The following is a 20,167-nucleotide window of genomic DNA, read 5'->3' as shown; positions in this document are numbered from 1 at the left end:
AACCATTCAACTAATTAATAATGACAGAACTAAGATTTGAATCCAAGCAGCCTGGCTTTAGAATCCACACTCATAACCACACTGTTTTGTGCCCCTTGTATGCTGTCTTATAAAATGACTTACAGATGGTTCCTGAGACCCCTTTCTGTTCCGATCCTCAGTTAATGAAGTAATTATAAAAGACCAATTAACTTTTAATTTAACTGCTTTAAAATAACAACAGTGATGGAGCTTTACTTCTTACCAGTTTTTTTCCCAGCCACTCACCACGGTGGTATCAGGTGGGTGGGACAGGGAACACATGCATTATTGTAGCTAGTAGCTAGCTGTTGAATTTCAGTTCCAGGGCTCTTGGTTGTTCTCCAGCGTCAAGTCATACATAATAAATTTGGACAAGTTTGCAGGTGCAATAATGAAAGCTTATTTACAAGACCAACACAAACCCAACTTTTCCAAGTCAATGGCATAATAATTTAAGCAGTCAGTGTAAACATTCCTGCAACTCAGTGGTTCTCTTCCAATTTGGGTAATCACCGGAGACTGTGTGAACTGAATTCAGTGAAGTAACAGCTAGGATTATTTTGAACTTGAAGCGGGCAACAAAACAAAGATTTGGAAAAAATCTTGCTTCTTTCTGCTCTTTAAAAAAATTTTTTTAAATTTTGAAGATAGGAGGCTCCTTCAGCTTAAGTATGTACTTTAGTGTTTGTCTCCTAAAAAACTTGGGGTCATATATTCATTAGAGCTTTAATTCCTCCTTCTGAGCTGCTTAAACTCGATTATAACACGATAGTACTGTATTTGATCTTATGCTACGGTTTTTATGCTCTTGTCTCATCCTTTCCACTAGATTAAAGTTACATGAGAGCAGAGACCATGTTTCTCTTACATTTTTATCCCTTATATCACCTAATTGTAAAAATTGTAATCTATTTGCATGTAGCCCATGCTCAGTAGAACTTTGTGAATTTTGTTTATTGGATATACCAGCTTACATTAGAAAAGGAATTACCCTGCAAAAGAAAAATTCTTTTCTGCCACTTTGTTTAAAATTGGCCTGAGCTGCTTTTTTTTACCTGACTGTGGAAACTGTCAATATCAAGTTGCTGCAACTTTTATTTATTCAAATAACCCATGCCAGTATATACATATTTTTCAAACATTAATTTGCCTTTCTTGGTAACTTAAATATCTTAAAATTTCTCTAAGATAAGTAAGCTTCTTAATCTATTAACAATGGTAGTTTCCTGGGGCACCTGGGTGGCTCAGTCAGTTAAGCGGCTGCCTTCGGCTCAGGTCATAATCCCAGGATTCTGGGATCGAGCCCCGCATGGGGCTCCCTGCTCAGCAAGAGCCTGCGTCTCCCTCTCCCTCGGCCTGCCACTCTGCCTACTTGTGTGCTCTCTCTCTCTGTCAAATAAATAAAATATTTAAAAAACAAAACAATGGTAGTTTCCTTTTAGACATACAGATTATGAAATTTTTACTCCATGATATTTTTATTTTAGTCAAATATTCTAGTATTCTGATCTTAACTTTTCTTGCCTAGAAAAGACGATCTGCAGAGACACCTGGGTGGCTCAGTCAGTTAAGCGTCTGCCTTTGGCTCACGTCATGATCCCAGGGTCCTGGCATGGAGTCCTTCATTGGGCTTCTTGCTCATCAGGGAGCCTGCTTCTCCCTCTGCCTGCCGTTCCCCCCTGCTTGTGCTCTCTCTCTCTGACAAATAAATAAAATCTTAAAAAAAAAAAAAACAGAAAAGATGGACAAACATACAAAAAACATTTTAAAAGCCCTCTTAGATTTTAAAATATAAAAAACATTGTAAAAGATTAACTGAATAGAGTAATTTGGGGACTATTCAATGACTATTCAGAATTAGGTAGAATTTTCCAAGCATAGAGATGGCGCTATCATTTTACACTTGCCCATCCCCACCCTGACGTTATATTCCTTTTTTACACATTGGTCTGCATAAAAATAGTCTGAGTAGACAGCTCTGTAATTGGAACATAATGGTTTACCAATTAATATCATCCTCAGAACCGTTTTTTTTTCCTTAGATTTACATCACACACTTAATGGAGGCATTTACATTACTTACCTAAATACTTTTCCAAAACATAATTTTAATTATAGCCCAACCAGAAACTCTAATTTTCATTTCAGAGATTTCAGCCTTAGTAAGAAGAAATCTTTTTGTTTTTCAAATATCAAGTTTCTATCAGCAAAAGTACATTGTAGAAAATTATAAAATACTAAAAGGACAAAGAATCAAATAAAGACCCAATAATTTTAAATATGTTATTCAGCCTATTTCCTGAAATAATATGTGGTTGTTGCAGTCTAAGCTTACTTTCCATAACTTTCTTTTCTGATAGCTCTTGAAAAGCTATGCCAAGGAAGAGGAACACATTTTGGAAGCAGAAAATAAAAAACTAGTAGAAGACCAGGAAAAACTGAAAACTGAATTAAAGAAGACTTCAGATGGTAACTTCGTGTGCATGTGCGGAAGTAGAAAGTGTAGCATGATATTTTATGTGGTTACACTTCACTGTTTTCCCTAAAACAAAACTAATGGCTCAGTGTTCTTCTGGCTAAAATACCAAGAGTGACCTATTTATAAATTCCTGCTCAAATATGAAGATAAAACATGGTTTTGGCCAAGAGAAACATGCTCTGTTATACAGAAAAACATGTAGGTGTTTCAGATCTGTGTTGTAAATACAGATGTTCCTGCCTTAGCACAAGAGCTATGTTCCTGAAAAGTTGCTTGTAAACACAGTTTTGGAAAATGAATCACATTTTTCCATCATAGTATATTTCTTCTTTGAAAGAAGCAATCGCAGGGGGACAGTTTTTGTTACAGGAAAATATATTGCTTATCTCAAACCCTAATATTTCCTACCTGCCAGATAGAAGGAAAGCATTCCCTGAAAAGAGATGGGTAGTGTAGAGTAAGCAACAATCTGGGATTGTTGACAATTTGAATGACTTATTCTAAAATACATTGCGATCAGGACTTGGGAAGGCAGCTATTTCTTCTATGATTTTTTGTTTCTTAGTAATTCTGATAGCATGTTCTTCTTCGTCAAAGAAAAAATTGTTATTGCCTATAGCCACATAACACAGAAAAGTAGGTACCCCAAGTCCAGTGTCATTCCAGGAAACTCTGAGTAAAAATCTGTGGCTTGACCCCTGGGCAACATCCTTACATATAACATATTCCTTGATGTTGTCCAGACAGTGGCAGACCTCTCAGCCTGCCAGAGTTAAGATAATGATCAATGCATAGACCTTCTCCGATTTCAAATCTCTTCCACCACTTTATGTTGGAGGTAAATTGGAGAATGTTCAGTGACTGAATCAAGGACCTACTTTAGACCATTTGTAGGTTTATATTTTTTTAAATAGATCTCGGCTTAAAAGTTTTTTATACTACAACTTGCTTTATTGATTATCTATTTACAATATTTGGGTAGAGTTTACTTCATCAAGATGTATTTGAATTGATATGGAAAGCCCAAAGATAAAAGCCGATTCTGTAAAAACAAAAATCCATAGGATGTTTCATATGATATAAAATTCTTTAATTGCTTTCCTACTTCTTATTTAAAGTGAAAAAAAAAGATTAGTTTAGAGGCAGTAAGTTAAAAAATAAGTTACTCTTCTAGACAAGATAGGTATTATGTAGTTGGTGTAGTATAGCCCAAAATTCATTGTTGATACTGTTGCCTCTTCTGTTGTTACAAAAGATTTGGAACATGATCAAGTTTTAACAGGATGAAGAAGTTTTAACACTTATATGAAAATAAATATAGTAATCACCCACCCTTTACATTGGACATTTAAGAAGAGAAGGAGTATTTTTTTTTTTTACCCAACATAAAATATTGCTGCTAATCCTTTTGAAGAATGCAAGGGACTATTTCCAAAATACCTTTAATTAGTATAAAAAAAATTGTTTCAAAATCTTGCTTTTTTTTATACCAGCCATGGCATGGATCCCTCTCTTAATGTAAAAAGGGTGGTAGAAAAATAAAAGACAACAGGTTGTTTGCCACGGTACACCTATCTTAACTTTAGGCAGTTTAGTTTCTTTTTCCTTTGCCTTTCAAAAATCCCAACTTTAAGATATTTGGAGCTTTGACTTTATAAGGCTGAAATATAACTCTAAACCTAATATTATTTTAGAGTAATATAAAGAAACTGTATATTTCTTTAACAGATAATTGAGATGTTTGGAGTAGATGAACTCTTTGATAATATAGACATTGTGTTTATAATCTGATAGCAAGAGATACCGGCTTCTGTGTTTAAAGTGTAGACTACAAACCTAATTTCAGAGTGAATCAGTGTTGAGGTAAAAGCAGATTTTACCTGTTTGAGTATGTCCTGTTAGGTTTCTGCAAGATGTGTAATATTTTATGAACACATTGTATGTACCCAAAATTATTATTTCACATAACAGTATCAGTGACCTTGAGAAGATGAAAATTCTTCTAAAGGAGATATATCTTTGGCTATGTTCTCTTGATATATTCCAGTCAAGTTCATTAAGACAAGAACTAAGAAGTTACATCAACTAATAGTGCAAGAGATTCAGATGAATTCAGTAGCACAGTGGTTGGTACCTATTATCGTTCCAAAATCGTCATTGATTTCTCAACATTGAGGATATTAAGGCTGACAGTGCTTAAGAAATGTTTCAGAAAGTTCTTTTATATTTGAAAATTGAATAGAAAAGCAGTGTGATTTGTCTCCTAATGGAGGCAAATAGAGTATTTCAATATGAATTTTCTTACTCTTGGTGTTTGTTTAATCTAAGTGAAACATTTTCTCCAAAGTATACTAATGGCGATAAAGCGTAAGTACAAATGTTTATTTAATCTGGTTAGCCTCAAATTGGAAAAGCGGTGTGCTGAATACAGGTATTAAGAATACTGTATTAGTAGTGCCAAACACTCCATCAGTTTTTAATCACCAGCTCAGATTTGGACCAGAGTTAGTAAATTGTCTGTGCTTCAGTGCAGTAATATGACCCTAGTGATCCAAAAGAGGGCATGCATGTCCCAAAGCACCTAATTTATAGTCAGGACTAACTTAGTCAGGTGTAAGGACCTGATCTGTCATTTTTAATGATCTGTTTAACAATAACTCTGATACCCCACTATGTGGAGTAATTGGGAAAGGGCACTGCCATGAAAAATGAGAACTTAGCTTTGAAGAATTTACAAAGCTCACATAATAATAATAAAAAAGCTTAGAAGCTTTCACAATAAAAATAGATCTTGTATACAGTGGAAAACCTTATGGATGTCCAAGGAGATTGACTTCAAAGGAGTCTCCCAGGATAGCTCCTGGTTTTTATTCTTACAAATAAATACCTTCTTGGCATTTATGCTTATAAATAAGTACCTTCTCAGTATATATTAACTAGAGAAAACACCATTCAGTCATTGCCTGCATTCACACAATGGTAAAAGTAGATACAGTTTTAAAAGTGAGGGCGCCCAGCTGGCTCAGCTGGAAGAGCATGGGACTCTTGATCTCAGGCTCATGAGTTCGAGCCTGATGTGGAGTGTAGAGATTTCTTAAATAAAACAGAACAAAAATGTTTTTAATAAAAATTAAAAAAAACTAAAAGTGATTGAGTTTTGGGCCACCTGGCTGGCTCAGTCAGTAAAGCATGGGACTCTTGATCTCAGGGTCATGAGTTCAAGCCCCACACTGGGCGTAGAGCTTACTTAAAAAAAGAAAAAGGTGATTTTCGTGTGGAAATTTCTCCTATTCCTTTATGAGCGGGAATGTATTCATAACATGCTACATCTTAAAAGGAGTTCTCGGAGCTGCCAGTCATATCGTGGAGGTTGAGTAGTAGCCTACTCGTTCTCCTACATAAAGGGAAAAGAAGAAGAAGAGACAAAAAAGTGATTGAGGCAAATTCCTTGATCCTGCCTTTATCCTCCCTCCATCCCTCCCTCCTTCCTTCCTTCCTCTTTCGTTCCATCAGCAATTTTTTAAAGAACTTTTCAAATTATTTATTGTAAGATCTTTTAACATGGAGCATAATGAAAATAAGACATAAGCTTCTTACACAGATTTAAAACTGAGGGATGGGGTGCCTGGGGGTTCAGTTGGTTGAGTGTCCAACTCTTCATCTCCACAGGGGTCTTGATCTCGGGGTCGTGACTTCAGGCTCCACGCTGAGCTCCACACTGGGCATGGAGCCTACTTAAAAAAAAGAAAAAGAAAAAGAAATAAAACTGAGGGCTTTCCAATTCCTTGCAAATGAGTTATTTGAGCCATCTATTTATCTAAAAATAAATTCTCAAAGTCTAACGTAAGCATGTTTTACAGTTCAAAAGTTTTGTGAGCATGAACTGTCTTTAATTTGTAGCTATATCAAAGCCATCACCTTATTTTAAAGTTGTTAATAGTTAAAAAAATGTGTTAGTTTTGGTCACAGTTTTTGCTTTATTTCCTTTTAATGAGCTTTTATAATTTGAATAAGAAATTCAGATTTTTTTTCTCCTCTGTTTATATATCTGGAAGTTTCTGCCTCTGCCATCTCCTTGCCTTCTTTTAATAACTGAAGAAAAGTCCATATTAAAAAATAATAGTACAGTTTATTTGATGGATGTGATAATAGGCATTATGTAATTAATAGTATACTAATTAAGCAAAAAAAAAAATTGAACCAAACTATTAATAGCAGTTGTCTTTGGCATGTACAAAGAATTTATTATTTTCTGGAGTTGAAATTATTTTCTGTAATGAATTTCTTTTACATGTACAGTGAAAAGGATAAAAAAACAAACTCCCTCCCAAATATCCAGGTAATCTAAGGCATTCGTTTTTTGGGCTTGAATTATCTAATTGATTGAGTCTGTTCCCATCTTTACTTTGAGAGTAGATACTACATAGTAGAAGTTGTTTAACCATTGCTAAGTGACATGAATCATCTTGCAAAATCTGAAAACATACTGGGTCGTTCTAGTCAAGTCACTGAACCTTTTTTAGGCCTGTTTTCTGTAAAGTGAAGGAATAGGCTAGTTAACCTTTAATGTCTATGTATCTCCAAATAATACAATTTAGCAAAAGTGACCATCAAGAACTATTTTTACTGTGGCTTTTTGACCCTTAAAATTGCATTTATTTTTCATGAGAGAAAATTTTTCACCGTAAGTTACCTTTCTTCCAAACTGAAGTTCAGCAGGTGGTTAATTAAGCCATATTCCTCACAGGAGAAAAATGTTTCACATAGGCTTAGAATCATTAGGACAGGGCCTGGCATGTTTAGCTCATAGCTCAAGTGTGTTATATGGAATGGGGCTACAAATCTTAACTCTCTTGGGTGAGACATAACCATTTCTCACTAGGTTATAGTGTGGTTGTTTGTTTAGAACATCTATTGAAATACTGATATGGAATAATATAATTGCAGGAGAGGAGAAATGATTAAAGAAATCCGCATGTTCTTTTCATTACAAATATTGGGGAAATAAAAAATAAGACTAGATCTTTAGATCTTTTCTCTCCAAGAATCTTTCCTTATGGAATTATAACACAAAGTAGTCACTATAATGCTTAAACAGAGTACCTAATTCTTTTTTTTTTTTAATTTTACCAGAGTTGTCATATACAGAAATACTAGAAGTCAAAAGTACTACAGGGCTTACAGTGAAAAATAGCAATTCCCTGAGACCCATCCCCAGAAACAGCTACATTCAACTCATTTAGCTGTTTCTTCTCACCTCCAGATTTCTAAATGCAATGTTTAGGTAGCTGTTTTTTGATCTTTCAGTGTGTGGGATTTTTCTCTTTGACTTTCTTACATGGAAGAGAAGAACTTAGCTCTCTTGCCCAGCTCCTCAGACACATTTCCCATCCCCCATCATTCCAATATAAGCATATCATAATTTTTCTTTCATCACATTATTATAAGTATGTACCTACTATTTATCATTGTCGTGAAAACCCCTTTGCCTCTTTCCTGTGCTGCTACCCTCTTTCCTGAGTTCTGTGTTTTCCACTTTTCTCTCCTTTTGGTAGAACATATCATCCAGTAGCTTCCTGAGGAAGAGTACATGAAAGGTAAACAATTTGAAGCCATGAATGTCTGGAAATCATTATTTTCTGAAAATAACTATCATTATTTTAGCCTTACCCTTTGTTGAAAAATGCTTAACCTCAGAAATTTGAATGCAGTGCTCCATTATCTTCTTGCTTCTGCTGTTTCTGTTGATAGGGCCAGAGTCATTCCAGTCCCAGATTCTTTTTGTATATGGCCTGTTTTGTTTTGTTTTGCCTTCTGGAAACTTGTGGAATCTTCTTTCTGTCCTCAGGGTTATATAATTTCATCACGAGAGAGATTTTAGGAGGCAGGCAGAACCAACAAGATTAGGGGAATGAGGGAAAGCAGAAATTTAAGATGACTCCAGGTTTCTAATTTGGTTGACTAGGTAGGTAATACTTTTTTGTTGTTGTTGTTAAAGACTTTATTCATTTGAGACACAGAGATACAGAGAGAGAGAGAGAGCATGAGCAGGGGGAGAGGCAGAGGGAGAGGGAGAAGCAGACTCCCCGCCGAGCCAGGATCCTGATGTGGGGCTCGATGTGGGGCTCAATCCCAAGACCCTGGGATCATGACCTGAGCCCAAGGCAGACACTCAACTATCTGAGCCACCCAGGCGCCCCTAGGTAGGTAATACTTTTAACCTAGATTAAGACCAAAGGAGATTTGGGGTGCCTTCTTTTATTTGGAGAGAGGCAAAGTGGATAAAATAAGTGTGGTTATAAATATGCTGAGTTTGAGGGGCCATCAGGATATCCTAGTGAAAATGCCCAAAGAACAGTTGGAAATACAAATTCAAAGCTTAGAAGAAAGGTCATCTCAAGCTAGAGTCTAAGCTATCATACATATGGATAATGCTGACAGTTAAGTCAAGGAGTTAATGGGAAAATCAAAGAAGACTGTATTGAGTGAGAAGAGGTCTGAACATAGAACTCTGACACATACCAACATTTGAGGCTTAGGCTGAGAAGAATCAGAGGTTCTACCTGGTAACGATTCACCTCTGGCCATCTAACTCTCAGTCATTTAACTAGTAGTAAAGATCCCCTGGGTTCCAGGCAGACACCTCTACTTTGCAATGTGTATTAGTAATATGAAGCCTGCTGACGACCAAGAAGGCATTTATAATATCAAATGCTAAGTATAATTACAAAATTTTCATCTAAAATTTTAAAATATCTTTGAGGGGTACGTGGGTAGCTCAGTCGGTCAAGCATCTGACTCTTGGTTTCAGCTTGGGTTATGATCTCAGGGTCATGAGATCAAGCCCCATGTCAGGCTCAATGCTTAGTGGGGAGTCTGCTTGAGGATTCTGTCTCTCCCTCTCCCCCTCCCCCAACATGCATGCTCTCTCTCTCTCCCTCTCTCAGATAAATAAATCTTTAAAAAAATAAGACATCTTTGAAAGGTATTTTGAAATTGCAAGAGTGAGAAGTATGTGGCTAATATGAGTTGGAGGAAGTTAGGATACATGAGGAATCTGAAGCTTGGGAAGCAAAGACGATCGCTCAGCCATGCTCCTTTCTCTCTCCCTGGACTACCTCACAGATAACTGCAATTTGATCTTTTCTTCCAAATTTGAAAACCAGTAGTATTTTCCTTCACTTCCTCCTTCCCCATCTTGTTTCATCTTCTTCTCAATTATTGGCAGGAGATTTCTGTTGAGGTAAATTTTTATTTACCCAACTCTTCTGAAGGTTTGTATTTCATTTTGAGAAGTCTTCAAGTGATTTTCCTGGAACTTGCTTTGCCCTCTACACTAGATTAATATGCACATTCTTCTGCTTCATAGAAGTCCCCACAACCTTCATGAACCAATACCCCTCAGCAGTTTTTATAGGGTCAGTTCATGGGGTTTGCGTTTCTACAGATGGCCACATGTTCCTGCAGGGTTACATATTCAAGCGGTTTTAGCAACATGGAGTCTTTGTTCCAATCCGTTTATGAACTTTTCCGTGTACCTGCCATATATAAAGTATTGTGCTGGATGCTGGGAGGGTTACCAAGGCGAATACGTTGTCATTCCTGTCTTCAAGGATCTCTAGTGAGAACACTAGGGAAACTCAAAAGGGCTGCGGTAGCACAGAGGAGAAAGTGATGAATTCTTACTGGCAGAGTTTAGAAAAATTTTATGGGGGAGGTATTTGAGCTTGGTCTCAGGGATGAGAGAGGTTTCAGAAGCAGAGACGGCCATGTCTTCCCCTAGCCTCAGGAATGCACATGATATAAGGATTAAAGGCCGTTATGCCTAAGAGAAGGGTTTATGGCCAGGTTTATGGAGTGGGCATGATGAGGCTGGCAGGCAATCTGAGACAAGATCTAGGGACCATGAGTACCATGCTTACAAGTCCACCATTTATTCTAAAATAAGTCCAGAGACAGCAGCAGGTTTTTAGCAAGAAAATGTAAAGCAGAAACAGTCTTTCACCAAATAATTTGTAGACAGAGATTTAGATAGAGAAGAAAATAAAATAGCTCTCAAATGTGTAAATGTCTTTATTTAAGAATTCTCTTGCACCGTTTGTTTGAAGATGCTAAAAGCATCTGATATTTGGAAATGCAGAGTTTGAAGTTACTCATACTTCATTTGAGACCAGCTTTTGCATAATAGCCTCTCTGTGACCTTGGGGAAGATACTTAACCCTAAGCTGTAGTTCTTCATGGAGTCATTGCATATAAAGTACACAGCCCAGTGCCTGCTTTGTGTTCAAATTTAGTAAATTGCTAGGCTTTACCATTGTTGTTGTTGTTATTTCTATCAGAAAAGTTTCCAAGTTAAACAAGGAATGCTGAAGCGTTTTAAAAAGAAAAGTTTAATACCTGAATTTTCAACCTAAAAATTTTTGTCAAAACTAATTTAAAACCTTTTCCTCAAGTTAAGAGATTTTTCTGACACTATCTTACTTTGCAAATCCGTATAATACTGCCTTTTTTGTATATCATAATGAAAAGGCAATCAAATTAAAGGTAAAATCTTTCACAAGCGTCTATATTGAAAAAGAGAAAAAGACCTTTCAGAGTCTGATCAATGGTATAACATGCAGTGTTAGATGTTTGAGTTGTTCATTTGCTAATTAAATCTGGGGTTGGTTTACAAAACCAACGTAAAATAATAGCTCTGTTCTTTTCTGTGGGTGTCTTGGAAAGGTATTAGTTGGGCCCAGGGTGTTTTAAATGCCAGTGTTTCTGGGTGATGAACACCAGTAAGATGGATTTGTTTTTGCTTTCGAAACTGGAGCATGAGTTTTTGCTTTAGGGGCACCTGGCTGACTCAGTTGGTAGAGCATGTGACTCTTGATCTCAGGGTTGTGAGTTCTAGCCCCACGCTGGGTATAGAGATTACTTAAAGCCTTTTTTTTTTTTTTTTAAAGAAAAAAGAGTTTTTGCTTTAGAGGTTGCCTGATGGGGGCATTTCCATTGTGAAAATCCACCCAGAGTCTCAGATCAACCTATCCAAAATTAAATTTGTCATCCTCTTCAAATTATACCCTCTTTGGGTTCCTGAATCAAAAGCAATCAGTTAGATTGCTAGAAAATTAAGGGAGGGGGAAAAAAACCTCTTTTTTCTAAAATTAAATCTCATTGCAAACCCCCTGTCTGGATAGCCTTTGTTCTTTCTATAAGGAAAATTGATAGAGTTAAAATTGGAAACTTTTTAGGAGGTTTCTTAAAATTTTCAGTAGGATTTGGACCCTATAGTTCTGAGTAAATTTATAATTTAAGAGAAACTGATAACACAAGTGTTGTTTTAGGACAAGGGCCAGCAAACGATGGGCCAAATCCTGCCTGCTGCCTTGTTTTCATAAATTAAACTTTGCTGGTACAAAGCCACGTTTATTCGTTCACATATTTTCTATGACTACAGAGTTGAGTAGACTAGGCAGAGTTCATGGCACAGAAAAAATATTTACTATCTGGTCCTTTATAGAAATAGTTTGGGAACCCATATTTAAGGTCTTCAAATAAAGAAGAGTATCTTTTTCAATGTAAATGAGGTGATGCTGAAAAAAATTGCTTCCGCCATCAATATTGTTACAAAATTTGGTGCGTACCTAATTGCTTGTTGAATATTGATCAGATAATTTAAGAGATTATATATACTTATATATAGTAAAGCTAGTTCTTTGTTTACAGCCCACGCAAACTAACTCCTTCGATTCTCATATATGATGGATTGATAATTCTTCTAGATGTCATGTATATCTTCTGCTAACACATGAAATTGCTTTAGAAAGTGTACCCTTTTCAAAGCAGGTTGTATAATCTGTACTTACACAGTGCTTTGCCTAAAATGTACATCCCAATTTGTAAGTGGAAAGTCAGCATATTAATATAGTTTATAATTATTCTTTGCTAAGTAACAGGTCCAAAATTGTTTTCTTAAGCATTTAAACAACCTAAGATTAATTGAGGAAGTCTTTATGCATTTATTGATGTTCTTCTTGTTAACAGCACACGCAGTGGGGCTGATTTTATTTATTAAATTAGAAAGCCTGTTTATCAAGTTCCCTGGCCCAGAGTACCAGTAAACTTCTAAATACCTACACACCTTAAGTCCGTGTCTTTTCTAAAACCCAAAACCACTTTACCCGTGAACCTCACCTATATTCCCAGTAGCCCAGAATGTATGGGCAGGCACTTGTATGTGCACAGTAATCATTCATTTTTTTCCCTTTGTTCTGTGCAGGAGAAAAGTAGATCTGTATTTGGTTTTATTTACTAATGTTGACTCTGTGATATAATTAGTTGTGCAGCTTTGTTTCCATTCCAGAAATGTCTTAATCCTCCTCCTGCAGAGCATGCAGCTTGTAAAGCATGTCCCTGTTTAGTCTTTGCGCCTTTCGTTTGGCTTCTTCATATTGCCACCAGAGTAGTTTTTCAACACCAAAGATCTGATTATGCCTCTGCGCTATTTAAAACTCTTCCTTGGTGCCTGTCACCTTTGCAGCTCTCCAGGATGATACACATAATCTTCTGTGATCTGGCCCCCACCGTCATCTCCAGCTCTGTCGCCCAGCCTTGTCCAATCTAAATGTTATACTCCTACTCCATTAAATATCGTAGTTGGGAGTTCTCCTTACAGTGGTGTTTCCCTACTTCTCCCCTTTGCCCAGGACCACGGATCTCCTTCCTTAATCCTTCACTCTTGATAGCTTACGCTCATCCTTCAGCTCCAGCATTGCCATGAAGCCTCCCTGAAACTCCCTTCCATCTGGACTGAGGGGCCACCTTGTGGGCCGCCATATTGCGGCATCGTTGCTTATGTGATAGTGCGCTCTGTAGAAATGTCCTTTTTATTCGTTTGGCTTTCTTACTAGATGATAAGTGCTCTGAAGGCCAGGGCCATGTCTAAGTCAGCTCTGTGTCCCCAGTATGCAGCTCTTGTTCCAAACACTGACTTTGGTGCCCTCTCTTCCCTCCTTACCCAATTCCGATTTCATGGTTTATCCTAATTATGTTCTTGCTAACTACTCATCTCCTTCATCTCCTTACCTCCTCGCTCCTCCCTTCTCCCTTCCTCCTCTACTCCCTGGCTCTCTCTAGGACCTAGCCCTGGTTAGTGGTCACATCTTCACCTACTTGGCACCTGCTCCCAAACATGTCAGCATTGCCGAGGGGACCAACTTTTTGCTTTAAATAAACAGTCACTAAATTCTGTAGGTCCTCAACATGCATGACGGTCCTATTGCACTTCTCTAAAATCCCCTTTCTACTCTCCAGAACTATCAGATCTCATTGCACTTTGAAATTCTAAGTTCACCCTCTTTCATTGGGCACAAAGAATTAATCAGACAAAAACTTCATCTTCTCACCACCAAACTACCGTCCTGCAGCTGGGCTCATGGGTTCCCGTGGATTAAGTTTCCATCCCTCATCTAGTGCTATGGATCCCAGTCTCCAGGACTTTGTTTCTGCAGTTACTCCTGCACTTCTGTCACCCTGCGAACATCCTCTGGGATCTCCTACCTAACAGAACAAAAACAGAAGTTTCCCTTTGTCTCATATTCCTCCAGTTACTGCCCCCGTTTCTCTGCTCTACTTCATAACCAGATGTCTTTTTTTCCTTTTAACTTGTTATTCGGGCATAATTTCAGACTCACGGGAAAGATGCAAGAATAATATCAAGAAATTCCTCTGTACCCTTCACTCAGTTACACTTTACATTTGCCTTCTCTTTTTCTCTCACTCTCTTTGTAATATTCTCTCACTTATTATTTGGATATTTTCCAAATGTTGATTTCCTAATTCCCTTATTCCTTCTACATCTGTTAGATGCCATTCTGTGATAAGGAGGAGTCTTCCTTTATCCCCTAGTTATTTATTTGTTTCTTTAATTCTTTCAGTTGGTTAGAATCCATTATGAGCATTATGCTTTTTGTTCAAATTGTCTCAGAATTGGCAGAGTCTTTTCAAGAGGGGTCTCGTATCATTTTGGCATTTCCCCATTCTGTAAGTACTCAGTTTCTGGTATAATGAGACATTCCAAGCTCACTTTACACTTTTCCTTCTCCAGCCCTTTTATCAACCATTTCCGCAATGAGCCTTGGTTCCTTTAAGCAGAAAATGGGATTTAGAAAACAGGATCTGGATCCTGGGTATGCCCATTCCTACCCGCTCATCATTATTTATAGGCTCTCTCAGCAGACAGTACTGATGGTTGCTTAAATTCCACCACTCTAGAGAAACTCTTCCTGACTGCCCAGTCTCTTGTAGTCATCTAGTCACTCACTCTGCCAGCGATCTGTCTGAACTTCTGCATGACACTTAGTACTTGGATGGTCTCTATATCGTGTGTCTTCCTCCCAGATTTAGCAAATGGCTTTTATGAGAACAGAGACCTTAGCTATCTCTTCACTCAGCGCTCAGAAAAATGCCTGCTGCCTAGGAAGTTTTTGAATGGATAGATGAGTAGGTAACTCCCTTGTCTTGGGACAGTTTCATCTGTGTAACAGCTTTCTCTTTTATGTCATGAACAACAGGAACCTCAGCAGTTAGAGACCAGAAGAAAAATCTCCTTCCTCATACTATCTTTTTTAAGATTGTATTTATTTATTTTGAGAGAGAGCATGCAGGGAGGGGCAGAGGCAGAGGGAGAGAGAATCTCAAGCAGTCTCCATGCTGAGTGCAGAGCCCAACACAGGGCTCGATCTGATGACCCTGAGATTGTGACCTGAGCTGAAATTAAGAGTTGGATGCTTAACTGTCTGAGCCAACCAGGTGCCCCTTTCCTCATAATCTTGATGCAATGGGAAAGATTTGCCATCACTGTTAAGGAGCTTATTTCTCACCACCCTTCTATATATTGACCCTAATATATGATTGCATAACAACTCTTCTTATGAACTCTGATTTTAAATATTTAATGTATTAAGCTCATGCTTCTTTACTAGAATATCTGCTTTTCCTTTATTCACCTTCATACTGCTTGCTCACTGACTTTTTAAAATATTACCTCTTGGTCCTTGAAAAACATATAAAGATTTTTTACAAAAGAAAATTTTAACTAAATTTTTCTTTATTTAGAACAAAGGAATCAGGCATATCCTATTTGATAGGTTCTTACTTAGATAGTACTTATAGCCTAATGAAGGTTGTTATATCTGATCCTGTATGTATAGTGTTTTGTTTTGTTGTGTTCCCCTTGTACTTTTTTTAAATAAATTTTTTTATGTTAAAACAGTTTAGATTTACAGAAAAATTGGTAAGATTAGTACAGAGAATTCCCACGTACCCCATACTACATTTCCCCTATTATTGATGTCTTACATTAATGTGGTACATTTATACAATTAATGAACCAGTCTCGATACATTATTATTGACTAAATTCCCTAGTTTATTCAGATTTCCTTCGTTTTCACCTGATGTTTTTGTTGTTGTTTTTTTTCCTTTCCAGGATCTCATTCAGGATACAACAGCACACTTGATAGTTATGTCTCCTTAGGCTCCTCTTGGCTATAATAACTTCTCAGACTTGCCTTATTTTGATGACTTCTGACAGTTTGGGGCAGTAGTGATCAGGTATTTTGTAGAATATTGTTGGCATTTATCTGATGTTTATCTTGTGGTTAGACTAGGGTTGTGGGATATGAGAGGAAAGTCACAGAGGTCAAGTGCCACTCTCATCACATCACATCAAGAGTACATACCAACATGATTTATCACTACTGGGGTTGACCTTGATCACCTGACTTTGGTAGTGTTTGTCAGGGTTCTCTACTGTAAAGTTACCTTTTTTATTCCCTGTTTCCATAATGCACTTTTTAAAAGGAAGTCATAGCTCACACTTAAGAAATCATTACTCTATGGGGCGCCTAGGTGGCTCAGTCGGTTGAGCGTCTTGACTCTTGGTTTTGGCTCAGGTCATGATCTTGGGGTTGTGGGATCAAGCGCCAAGTGGGGCTCCATGCTCATCACGAAGTCAGCTTGAAATTCTCTCTCTCCCTCTTTCTCTGCTCCTCTCCCTGCTTGCGCGTACATGTATTCTCTCTCTCTCTCTCTCTCAAATATAAATCTTTAGAAAAACGGTTACTCTCCTTGAGGGTGGAGTGTCTATATAAATTATTTGGAACTCTTCTGCAGAGATTTGTGTGTTTACCCCTATTTATTTCTTTCTTCATTTATTTATGACTTGTGGGTATTCATCTTATACTTTGGATTGCAATTTAACACTTCTCTTATTTTTGTTGTTTCAGCTCTAGCCATTGAGAGCTCTTTCATTTGGCTTCCATGTCCCTTTGACATATCCCCATTATTGTGGGGGTTTTTTTTGTTTTATTTTCATTTTTTGAGTACTTCCTTATCTGACACTACAAGATGCTCTAGGCTTATCTTGCATATATCCAGCCCCATTCCTAGAGTCAGTGTTTTTGGTTTTTGTTTTTGTTTTTTTTTAATTGAACTGGCTTCTGTAATACTGTTTGGTTTTTGTTTTTAATTTTGAGTTAACATGAGATATTTGTAACATGATTATATTTTTATCAAAATATTTTAAAATCATCTGTTTGCTCTCCAGCTATCCAGCATATTTTCTTAGTTGAAGTATAGTTGACACACAGTGTTACATCAGTTTCAAGGGTGCAACATAATGATTTGACAACTGTACACCTTATGCTATGTCACCACAAGTATGGCCATCATCTGTTCATCATGCAGTGCTGTTATAATACCAGTGACTATACTTCCCATGCTCTACCTTTCATCCCCATTACTATTCATTCCATTATTGGAATGAATGTTTTGTTTTTTGATTAAAGATATAATTGTTTTCAGTTGCAACCAAGATTCCTATCAGGTGAATAGAGTGATACTTCATTGTTTACCTGACATTTATCACAATCTCAGGAAATGAACTGGTTACACACGTGAATTTTTCAGATGCTTAGAGCTTAGACTTCTCAATTTATCCATTTTTTTCCTTCCTTCAAGGCACGTATTTTAAGTACCTTCTGTGTGCTGGGTTCTCAGAACAGAGAGACAAGACACGGTTCTCTTTCCTGAGTAGTCCACAGTCTAGTGGGAACATAGCTACACTTCAGCATCGTGGGTGTTATAGTTGAGGTGAGCTCCAGATGACGTAGAAGCCAACAGTGGAAATCAAGGACAATTTCTTGACATTTTGAAGGATAAATGTTCATTAGCGAGAGGAAATGGGAACAAATGAGTGAGGCAGGGAGGTGAAAGATGAGCAAAGATGTTTTAACAAAATGAGCAGCATATAACTAAAAGAGTACAGCACTTTTGAAATACAAGGAGCTCACTGTGACTGGAGCATAAGACAGCAGCAGTGGTGGGAGGGGGACAGAGAACCTAGGACCCATCAGGAAGGGCCTTATGTTCATATGTTCACATTCCGGGGGCACTCTTGAAGGGCATTTAGGCAGAGGGGCAATCACTTTGACAATACTGTGGGCAGTGAATTAGAATAGCCAGGAAACTAGATGAGAAATCTGTTTTAGCAATCTAAACTAGAGATGAGGGCACTGGTAACAGAGTAGAGTGGATGGACTGATGATATATAAAGGAAGTAGAATCAACAAAGCTTGTCAACAGATGGATATAAGGTTAAAAGAATGTGGGTGATAATTGAAGTGATGAATAAAACATCTGATCTACATGTACCTGACAATATAGGCACGTACCCAAAAAAGTAACTATAATGTAATTAAAACCACAATTTATGTTCCTTACTGAACCAAGTGTCTTGGAAGCATTGCTGTAGATTAACAGTCCAGTCACTGATCACTGGCAAAAGAATGGTACATGTGAGGATTAAGCATTAAATACTCCAATATATCTCACTCTCAAGGTCCCAAGAATAGAACCAAATAAACTGAAAGAAACCAACCCTAGATGTATGGAAAATTTTCAAATTAAAAATAGTTTCCTCTGTTGCAATCCTTATACCTATTGTACAACAGCCAACTTTAGGTGTCTTGCTAATGCCTCTAGAATGTTCTCTTCCATTCCCTGGCAGAGCTTAGCTGGTGGTTCCTGATCTCACATAGAAATCATAGTGATACATCTACACAGTGCATTAGTCTCACCAGCTTCTCCCACTGTGCAAACAGCTCCATTAATGTAAGTTTGGCACTTGTAAAACTACAAATATTGTTGGTTTGCTTACATGTCATTTTACACAAATATTTTACATAAACATTTTGGCTTACTACATATCACTGTAATATCAATTGGGGTTATTCTCTGTATTAGTAAATGATGTGTGTGCCTCAGAAAGTTCCTAGTGACTAGGACATAACCAGGCTTCTAATTGAATCTGGCCAGTATTCTCATGAAATATCTCAGCACTCCCATAAAGCAACCAGCGAGTGATAGCAACTCATTTTTTGCAGATGAGAAAATTGAAATAGTGACTTAGATGTGTCACCTCAAGCCGCCTTGTTTAATAATGTCTTTCCTATAAATGCTGCTTCCAAAATAAAATGGCTCAAGATGAAATAAGCATATGCAAATGTCAGATAACAATTTTATATAATCCCTTAGTCACGAAGGCAGTTCCAGAAGGAGGTGGAAGGCATCCAAAACAGAATATTATAATTTTTATAAAACGAGAGATAGAGAAAGGACTGGGAAACAGTCCAAAAGGCTCCTAGACAGTAACAGCCTCTCTTAATTGGAGTGAATTAATAAATAAGATAGTAATCATTAGGTTTACTAATATCTACTGAGATGAAAACAAAATAGGAAACACAGCTCATACCTTGGCTTGATAAGTGCTAGAAAAATAAGATTTGCCTGCATTTGTTTTGCCATACCTTCATACCAGGAGTGATCAGGAGAAACTTCTGGATAGTCTGCAAAGTGGTTTTCCATCTTCTTTTATAGATATGTAAGACCTCCTGACTCATTCTATCACCTAACAGTTCATATCTTTAAATAAGGAACTAATGAGTTGGTATCTAAGATTTATTGAATTTCCCGGATAATTTCTTCATGTTAGAAATTTAAGTATAAATCATTTTAAACATTAAGATCAACTCCTATTCAATACAAGCTCCTGGCCAATATTCTTTATTTTTAAGAATAATTGACATACAATATTGTATGAGTTTCAGATGTACAACATAGTGAATTGATATTTATATACATTATAAAATAGTCACCACAGCAAGTCTAGTTCTACCATCTACCACCATACAAAGTTGTTACAGTATTATTGACTGTATTCCCTATGCTGTACATTACATCCCCACATCTTTATTTTGTAACTGGAAGATTGTACCTCTTAATCCCCTTCAACTTTTCATCCATCTCTCCCACCCACCCCTCACTTCTGGCAACCATCAGTTTGTTCTCTGTTTTTGTTTTGTTTTGTTTGTTTATTTGTTTTTTAGATTCCACCTATGAGTGAAATTATATGGTATTTTCCTTTCTCTAACTTATTTTACTTAGCATAATACCCTCCAGATCCATCTATGTTGCAAATGGCAACATTTCATTCTTATGGCTGTGTAATGTTCCGTTGTAAATATATATACCACATTTTTTTATCCAGTCATCTATTGATGGACAGTAGGTTGCTTCCAAATTTGGGTTTTATAAATAATTCTGCAATCAACATAGGGGTGCT

The 20,167-nt window shown here is 37.1% G+C and overlaps 1 protein-coding gene and 1 non-coding gene across 4 annotated transcripts in view; both read left to right on the top strand.

Moving 5' to 3' along the window:
- BCAP29 (B cell receptor associated protein 29) overlaps positions 1-20,167 on the top strand; it is a 46,819-nt gene that overhangs the window by 12,636 nt on the left and 14,016 nt on the right. For all 3 annotated transcript variants that reach the window (XM_027574857.2, XM_027574858.2, XM_027574860.2), the window contains exon 6: positions 2,382-2,490. In XM_027574857.2, the coding sequence (XP_027430658.1) occupies positions 2,382-2,490 (109 nt within the window). The remainder of the gene's footprint in view (positions 1-2,381; positions 2,491-20,167) is intronic.
- On the top strand, positions 5,769-5,902 carry LOC113912106. The gene has a single exon (XR_003516725.1). It is a non-coding gene; the product is annotated as a small nucleolar RNA U109 (small nucleolar RNA).

The sequence above is a fragment of the Zalophus californianus genome, chromosome 12 (assembly GCF_009762305.2).
Source record: "Zalophus californianus isolate mZalCal1 chromosome 12, mZalCal1.pri.v2, whole genome shotgun sequence".
In the NCBI taxonomy this organism is placed as follows: domain Eukaryota; kingdom Metazoa; phylum Chordata; class Mammalia; order Carnivora; family Otariidae; genus Zalophus; species Zalophus californianus.
This window is presented reverse-complemented; position numbering and strand designations above follow the sequence as displayed.